Genomic DNA, 9,411 nt, shown 5'->3' with positions numbered 1-9,411 from the left:
GCATTAATATTTTCAGCCTGTCATTATTGAACCTCAAATTTACCAAAAATGGCTGACTGTTAATTTAGTCAACGGCTTGAAAAAGTTTTGCATTTTCATTTAATTCCAGAAATCGCCGATGAACATTCAAGATGTCTGGATACCAAAGATGTTGACCAAGGATGTTGATGTTCTCTTCCTCGCGGAAAACGACTTGCACCTTTCCATAATATAAAGTTATTTTACCCTACATGTTGTTTCCCTATGGCAAAGTAAATAGCTGTCATTTCTACCTCCTCGCAACGGTAAAGGTAAGATCCCCTTCCTCATCTGCCGTATATAGACATATTTTATGCTCTATGCAAGTAAGCATACCCTGCCTTAATATGCCATTTTAGTTTTCTCCCTCTTCTTATGTATGTCACCTTATCGCTTTGCATACTAACTGTGCTGTCGGAGCTGCCTCGTATAACTGAAGCCTCGTACGCTTCTACGGGCGTTTATTCCAGATATACTCAACAGGATGAACTTGCAGCCTCTCCCGCCATCTTCAGCTTCGAACTAGTCGATCGTAATGGGTGCGGTATCATCATTTTCACGAATCTACGGTTTCTGCTTTTCACCTAGTCAGCCAGCGACGCTCGCCAGAAACCCGCAGAAACATTCGGCTACCCACAACATGGTTCAACCAAGATACCACAACCCGATCGGCATATCCCAACACGGACATCGGGGCCAATACAGAGTTGTCAAGAAATGTTCATTCTGAGTGGGACATGCTTTACTTATAGGGGATTCCCTAATATAACTTCTAGTTAGGATGAAGCTAAACACAGTTTCCATTGATAAAATAATATATTGACTTCTTGTATACTGGCGCATAACAAATGTAGACAGAGACAACCTGCTGCAATTCGGGTAGGAATAATTGCATTTTATTGAGAACTGTGACATCAGTGATACTTTGGACTTTAAGACTATTGCAATAAATTTAGGTTAACGTCAACTCCAATACTTTATTGTAAAAACGTAACGTACAGTTCTAATCCTTAAAAAGAAACCTTACTTTTGAGCGTTACCTAGATTGTTAGTTCCTACAATATTTTCTTTACCTCAGGCTCAATTTCGGAAACTAAATGTATACATTTCGTACAGCATCATAAATACTGAAATTTTCTTCGTCTTATTCTTTGCTTTCTTTAAATCTATGTTCTGAAATTTCGAATTTTGTTAGATTCGAGCAGTCTCATAAAATCTAGATTAAGGTGACGGGTCAAATTGGGTGATTAAGATAACGGGGATGTAAAATTTATATCCATGTCAAATCAGCTTTAGTGCGCTGAATAATTCGATATTTCCTTTGATATAGTTCAAGTAAGTATTTTCCATCATGATGAAATAAAAGTACTAGACAAATCATGAAAAGATGTACAATTTCACATGGACCTACGACTCATTTGCAAAGGCCAATAAACTCAAGTTCGCCAAGAAGCTGGACTTTCGATTTCTTCAGTCTTTCGATTTCAGTTCTCCATCTCAGTTTGAGACGGAGTATCAGGCAGTGACAAAGGAGACATAATTGAAGAGCAATGAGGAAGAATGAGATCAGTTATAGCCTCGTTGTTTACAGCCTTCGATAATTGATCTTCAATCTGATGGACATCAATGTCGTACTCTAGTAAACATTCATCATGACGGTCATTTGACCGACAAAATGGATCGTCACCATCCACACCTTTGTTCTCCTCGTTTGCACTAGAATTGCTGTTCCCGACGAACACCACTTCAACCTGCCATGGTTCATCCTTTTCCTGGGTCGAATTTTTCAAACTTAAGCTATCACTGGAAGATTGAGGTCTGTATTCTGTTACATTTCCAATCAAAATTTCACGAAGTACTGGATACTTCTCCATATTTGCAAGATTGGAATCGTTCGGCGAAGAAAGAGATTTAACATTTCTTTCCAATTCGACTGACTTCGGAGCTTCATCAATTGATAGTTCGTCCTGTAGGGAACTACAATTGTTTTGTAACTCTAGGAGAGCATTTCGTATTAAATCGTCGAGCTGTGTTGAGTCTTGACTCTCCGTGGATTCTGTTGAAGGTTGATTAGAAACGGAGCCAGGTTCGTGCTGTTTCGTTTTGGCTGCTTCCTCCGTTATTTCTGCTCGTGTTATTGTAGTCTTCTTTGGCATTCTTGGCTTTTCAATGGTTGTTTTCTTTGGCGCTGTTGGTTTTGGAGGAGCTGGTTTCTTTCGGCTGTTTAACGACTGATTCTGACTCGAACTACAATTGTTTTGTAACTCTAGGAGAGCATTTTGTATTAAATCTTCGAGCTGTGTTGAGTCTTGACCCTCCGTGGATTCTGTTGAAGGTTGATTAGAAACGGAGCCAGGTTCGTGTTGATTAATTTTGGCTGCTTCCTCCGTTATTCCTGCTTGAAAAATTCTACTCTTCTTTGGCATTCTTGGTTTTTGAATCGTCGTTTTTTTCGGTGCTCTTGGTTTTGGAGGAGCGGACTTCATGTTTCTTGGTTTAAATTCTAATGTTTTGTTAAGTGTTACAAGTTTAGACTTGTTTGGAATGCGAGGCTGTTTGGGTATCACTTCAGCCATACCTTGATCTAGTACCATTTGCTCCGATGGACGCTCCACATATCGCGTTTGCACTTCCGAGCTCGAAATGGATAAGTGAGGCACCTGTTGACAATTTACTAGGGAATCGTGGAAAATTTGCCCTGGGGAAACCTGCCGTTTATCAAGTTCCTCCGGCAGAATTTGGTGCAGCGGTTCTGTTACGTTCTTTGAATGCAGATGATCTTCTTGGTATTTTTTCTTCCTCGTTTCGAATAGGCCTTGTTCTATGTGACGTGGTTCAACGTTTCGGCGGAAATTACGGAGATCATCTATAGTATTTTTGTTCTGTGCTTGATTATCCGCGGTTGAAGAATTTTCTGGAATGCTGGCTTCAATTGCTGACGACGTGATGCCTTGTGAGTGCCAAATGGGCCGATCGACATTTCCCTCGTTAACTTGCGCTGGTTGCTGCTGGAATGCCAGATGAGAAGCGATTTCTAGGTTCTGTGTCATGCCAGGTTCTTGATAGGATTTTTGAAGAGATTGACTTGCGGGATATTCATGACGTTGATGGCGGTAGTGTTGATAGCGATAGGGTTGATAGGGTGGATGTGATTGTAGGAAATTATCGTTTTTCTTTTTTATCCGATATTTGTTGTCTTGTGAACGTGGTTCAACATTTTGTAATGTGTTCAGATGATGTTCATTTTTCTGGAACTGATTGTTGTTGGTAAGTTTCGGAGTCGATGTACGTGTCGGGCCATGTTGTCCGGGTAGGTGATTGTGATTCAGCGGCGACATCGCCATTGACGACCTTAGATCCAAAGGACGCATCGATTCGTCGAACACATTCATCGAAGATCCTTTGAGTGGCGATATCATAGTTTCAAATGTCTGAGAAATATTCGGCTGCTTTTCTTTAGCCCCAATAGAACTACAATCGTTCACATCCAATTGTGGAGATGGTACTGTTGATGAAAACGACATGGCGCTCTGACTTAGTCGAGCAGTTTTCTGGCTTGCATTGAACGGCGATGCTAGACCTACGTTCTGCTCGTACGTTGGTAACGCCGGGCGAGGAATGTGGAACGGTGTTCGGGGCGCTTGACGAAAATCGTAAAAATTGCGGGTATAGTCGTAAGGCGAACATACTGAATTCGTAAGGTTATTTAGTCCATGCATTGGAGGAGTACAAATGTTATTTCCGTAAAATCCATTAGCCTGTTGACGCGTTTGATGTAAAGGGGTTTCAAAAGGACTAAGATATCCTTGATTTATTCTTGGGCGAGCCATTGTCATCCTATCACCGTAGTGCATCGTTCCGGTCGGTCCAAGCATCACATTTGGAGGGTATATTGGAAAATGTTTATTTGATTGTTGAGATGGTATATCTGGCAAACCAGAGCATGGATTGGCCACAGTTTTATGAGGATATGAAAAGCTGTTCAGATTGTGTGTGATCATACTTGGTGATATTGTATGTGAATTGTATGAAGGATTTGCAAATCTCTGTGAAGTTTGGCTCATGTTGGAATGAACCGTGTTTGGAACTCTGAAGTGTAAATCCAGTGGAGCTTGTGACAAATTTGTCGCAGTTGCGATATTAATATTCTGGATTGTGCTAGGAATGGAGGCACCTGAATTCGAGGAAGATAGCGATTGGTCTAGGGTAGGGGTTGAGCTGGCAATGGGTTGAGCAATGGTTGAGCAATGGGTTGAGCTGGCATGTGAGCTGGATTGAGGTTGTGGCCAATTGGCAGTAGTTGGAAACGCCATACTAAGTGTAGTATTGGGTGAACCGGTAGTAATATCCGGTTCACGTACATGCGTATAAGGCAAATTTGCCGCATTTCTGTTCTTGTATAGTGCAGGTTGCGGATTTACGGGAAAATAATTCGAAATGTAGTTCATCGTATCTGAATGTGGTGGCCTCAAGTTGTCTTGATTAAAAATATTCAAAGGTTTGACGGCTGGAATTGATTTACTGGCTAAGGCTTGCAGTTCTTCATGGGATACTTTTTTGAGCTGTGGCCTAGAGCGAGGTCGGGGTGCGGAGTTCGTAGTGAGCTCCAAGGGTCCGTTTTGTTTATCCATGCTTGCTCAATATTGATAAGCAATATCTACTTCTTGATAAGCAATATCATACACAAGCAATATCTACTTCTGCAGGAATCACGACACGCTTGGTTTGCAACGCGTTGATAACCTTACATCAAAAGCTTGCTCATATCAACATGAAGAAACGCTGAGTCACTCTCGGTGAGGGGTCATAGGGGCGGCCGTGGCGAGGTGCGGTGCAGGCGTGGCTGATCTCGCGTAACTCTGTAAAGTGACAAAAATTACCTCGTTAATAATGTTCAAATGGGAAATCATTTTTCAGAAATAATCATTCTTTTTAGCGCATTTTCTTATTTATGGAAAAATGCACTATTGTGCTCGCCATGTCCGTCCGTCTGTCTGTCCGTCCGTCTGTCCGTGACCTCAAGTTTTCGTTGACGAGAAAATGCGCTCTCTGTCACTCACTGCTGCGAGTACTGAGTTATATTTTTTACATATTTTATTCGTCCACATAAGGCTGTAAAAATACATCTTTTTCAATAGCGTAACTTCGTTAAATTAACAAATATCCCTACACACGTTTCCTAATTTTAGAGTATTTCTTCTGCACAGATATTTAGAATTACTTAAGACTGGATGCCATACATTTTATAAAAAATGACGCCGATCTAAGATATTATTCCCCTCTTCAAATAGAAATTAGAACAATAAAAAATATATTTACTTTCATAAAGTAAATAATCATCAAGCGTCCACGATCCTGTCATATCGCGCCTGATCGAAAAATCATCAAAAATTCAGACAGTGAAGGAATTACACAGAAGTTGTTTGCATCCCCACAATTACGAAGCGAGTTTCATAAAAACCCTAAATCAAGTATTGACTGATTGTATATGTCTAGAGATATGGCTAAAAACATATGATCCAGAGGTCCAGACATATATGGTCCAGAGATATGGTCCAGAGATATGGCTAAATGAAGAAAACATGGCCCAATATAAAACGTAACTTTTTGTTCTTATAGTCTCTGCTTCACATAGCAAATTTCGAGTATAAATAAACTTTCTACAGGTGTTGATGTTATTCTAATCAGTAGATCATCAATAACTAATATGTAAACTCAAAAACATAGATAAATCCAACAAAATCGGCATACTATATATAGGAATCTAACATATTATTTAATGAATGAATCAAAGCCCATACATTGCTGCAGGTGCTGCCAAAGCCCATACATTGCTGTAGGTGCTGTCAAAGCCCATACATTGCTATAGATGCGCGGCAAATCACCATATTTTCAGCCGCATGGTTAGCGCCGTAAGTCAAATGGTTGAAGTTCGAACAATTAAAGTGCTTAGCATTTGCACAGACGATGCTACCACATGAAGAAAACAGTAGATCTTATTAAATTAAAATGTTATTTATTTCCACTCCCGTGACTGGAATTGGGGTATCGAAACCGCAGGTTAGACTTTTGCATCTGTCAGCCACATCTCCACCTGTACTCAGGGAAATTATCTACCAAGTAATCTTATTCATTAATTTTCCAGTAACGTCCACAATACCCAATGTTTTCACTCATTTCACAATCTAGAAATTTCGGAGGTTGCATAGCCTTCATCTTAAGTCATAATTGAATAATGCTTATCCGAAACGTTAAAATGTCATTCAGGAAACTTCTTTTTGATCGTGCTGGCGACAGCGAAAAATGTCGTTCGACTCCAGTAGTATATAACATTTATATACTCTAGTATATTGCACTATCCGCGTATATTAATGCAATAACGAGAATGACGGAATTTGGGTTAACAGCATTCTAACATTAAAATAATAATCAAGCCCATATAAATGCTATAATCAATCAAATCCATTCTTTGGTCTTCAATCGAAATTGTAATAAGGAAAATTTAAATCTTTAGTAATATTATTGATATATTTTATGATATTGTGGTTTTATTGTGATGATGCTGGTGCAGGCGTCGGGGCACCGCATGATGATGCAGGCTTACAGGACCGGACTGCATGGTGGTGGTCCTGTTTTGTGTCGCTCCCCAGTGGTTTCTTCTCAAATAAAATTAAGAAATGCGCACCGATGGCTATAAGCAGGCGTGGTGGATTATANATTGCAGGCAAGACTCTTTATTCCTGCTTGTAAGTCACAAATAACCGTTCGTCCTAATACTACGAAGTGCACGACAAATATGCCACTGAAATAGGTTCAACAGAGAAAGAAGTTACTATAGGCTGTGAGTCATTAGAGATCAAAAAGAAATCTTGACCTCGATCTGAATGGGCACCCACACAGTGAAAGCAGGTTAGCCCGCGCGGGCAACCTGCTCCAAACCGGCCACAAGAATGAACATAGGATAATAATGTAAGTGTTCACAGTGAAAACCTGTACGAATAGGCCAGCGCCAGGCCTATTTATTTCAATTTCAGGCGCCAGCCTGAGCAGGTTACCAGCACGCTGGCAACCTGCTTCCACTGTGTGGGTACCCTGAGCTTGGCTTTTAGGTTTTCATTTCGCGAAAATTTTGGCGTAAATAAGAATAAAGTTTTGGCGTACATAAGAGTAAAACTGAGTGAGTCGGAAGCATGGCGTTCAAGAATTTTTTAAGCTGAAGTAAAGACACCGGGCAAGTATCAGCCTGCCCCTGATAAGTAAGTGAAGAAGTTTCAAAATTACCTATACAAAAAAGGAAAATTTTTTATAATTTTGTGCAGTGACTTCTTCAATAAAAATATTTATAGGTTATGATTTGCATTAAACTGCATGAGAATGTGTCATGCGGCGCAGGATCGTACCCTCAATACGAAAAATATGCGATGGGAGAGCGAGGGATTCATTATAAAAAAAATGTATAGCCTCTACTTCTATTTCTTCAATCCATTTCACTTATTCGACTCTCCTGAAAAATTGAAATCGCCTCATCTAAAATCTTTCTCGGGTAGATTTGTGCTTTTCTTTCGAAATCTTTGCTTATACAGACATATATTTGTTTTAAGTGTCAGTTTACGTATCTAATGAAGTCTTGATAGCTATCCAACACTACAGATAACGGATACCTATATAGAAAAATGTGGATACGGAGTGGTGAAGGTATTTCACATTTTCACGCCTAGAATTTGCATCAAACTGACAAAATTATTTTTTCAATTTTTTCAATATTGAAAAAAATGTTAATTTTTAAAATTATTTATTTGTAATTTGATTCATGCATTGTCTCCAATTTTACGCAAGTGTGCAAAATTTCAGATCGATAGGATAAGTAGAAGTGTGTTAAATTTCGATTATAAGATTTATAGCAGACGGACAGCCAAACAAACAAGTGAAGTTAAAGAGAAGTGATGTAAAAACTCGACGTTGAATTGATGCCTTACTGAACTTTTACCATCTCGGTGGTAAAGCAAGAAGATACACTGCAAGATCTCTTTCTACTTTCTCTGCTACTTTCGTGCACTGCAATATCTCATACGGCAGCCTACGCAATATCTACTGCAATATCTCATACGGCAGCCTACGCAATATCTACTGCAATATCTCATACGGCAGCTTGTTATGACATGGGACGGCTAGAGCATTGCAATGTTATGACATGGTGAGGCCGGAGCATCATAATGTTATGACATGGGACAGCTAATGCTTCGGAATGTAACGACATGATTACAGAGTATCCTTAGTATCCTTAAGTATTTGTTCCGGACGTAGCAGTCCCAGCCCACGATGGATCCTCCAAACCCACCTCATGACATATTATTGCTCATTTATATCGTAGCGTTCAATTTTACAAATGCGAGTGCCAGACCAGGCTTGTGATGCACCAACAGCTGCTTCTTCAACATTCTTCATCAAGTTGAGCAGAACGGCCTCCGCGCTGACCGTCTTCGATCGTTACCCACTCCATCGTTTTCATCTTCGTTGCCGTCTCGATGAATGCGCGTGCGTCAACCAAATCTTACGTCATGCCTACCGTTCTTGCAGGGCGAGCATGACGCTCACCTAACGACTTTGACAGCACTCACATGGCGATTATGGCGCTCACATCACAAGCAAGAAAGACACTATGTCTTGGACGACGCTCACATCACAAACAAGAAAGACACTATGTCTTGGACGACGCTCACATCACAAGCAAGACACTATGTCTTGGACGACGCTCACATCACAAGCAAGATAAGAGTATAGCAATGGCAGTAAATAAAACATTTGTAGTATTGTATATAGAAGCATTTACTGTATTGACAATACTGCATTAATGTAGCACTATGTTGTCACAAGTCTTTTTCATATACTGCAACCTAGTGAAGAGGAACTGCATCTGAAGTGCATAAGAATACAATGTTATAATATATCTTTTTATTGGTATAGTAACGTCAGGGCTGAAAAATAGGCAAAGTTTGGCCTGTCGCCGATTTTAGTAATTTGTGTGACTAGTTCACAGGAGATCTAGTAATATAAGTTTAAAAAATACTTTTCAAAGACAACACTTCTAAAGAATCCACTATCTTTAAAAAAAGACAACACTTTAAAGAATCCAGTGTCTCCAATGTTACAGATGTGCAATGAATCTCTCATTTTATTTTTGAATATTAAAAAAATATTTTTCAAATTTTTTTTTTCATATATAAAAATTATTTTTCAAAATTATTTATTCTGTCAATTGATTCATGCATTGCCTCCGACTTCACACAAGTGTGCAAAATTTCAGATCAATTGGACAGATAAAAGTGTGTCAAATATCAGTTATAAAGATGTGTATAAGAGACAGACCAAATACACCTCCAGGTGTATTTGGTA

The 9,411-nt window shown here is 39.6% G+C and overlaps 1 protein-coding gene across 1 annotated transcript in view; it reads right to left on the bottom strand.

Moving 5' to 3' along the window:
• Positions 1-821: 821 nt before the first annotated feature.
• Positions 822-9,411, bottom strand: part of LOC108683317 — an 11,564-nt gene continuing 2,974 nt past the window's right edge. The window contains exon 2 of the mRNA XM_018172622.2: positions 822-4,877. Within this exon, the coding sequence (XP_018028111.1) occupies positions 1,503-4,649 (3,147 nt within the window). The 5' untranslated portion in view covers positions 4,650-4,877 and the 3' untranslated portion in view covers positions 822-1,502. The remainder of the gene's footprint in view (positions 4,878-9,411) is intronic.

The sequence above is a fragment of the Hyalella azteca genome, unplaced genomic scaffold (assembly GCF_000764305.2).
Source record: "Hyalella azteca isolate HAZT.00-mixed unplaced genomic scaffold, Hazt_2.0.2 contig16743, whole genome shotgun sequence".
Lineage (NCBI taxonomy): Eukaryota > Metazoa > Arthropoda > Malacostraca > Amphipoda > Hyalellidae > Hyalella > Hyalella azteca.
This window is presented reverse-complemented; position numbering and strand designations above follow the sequence as displayed.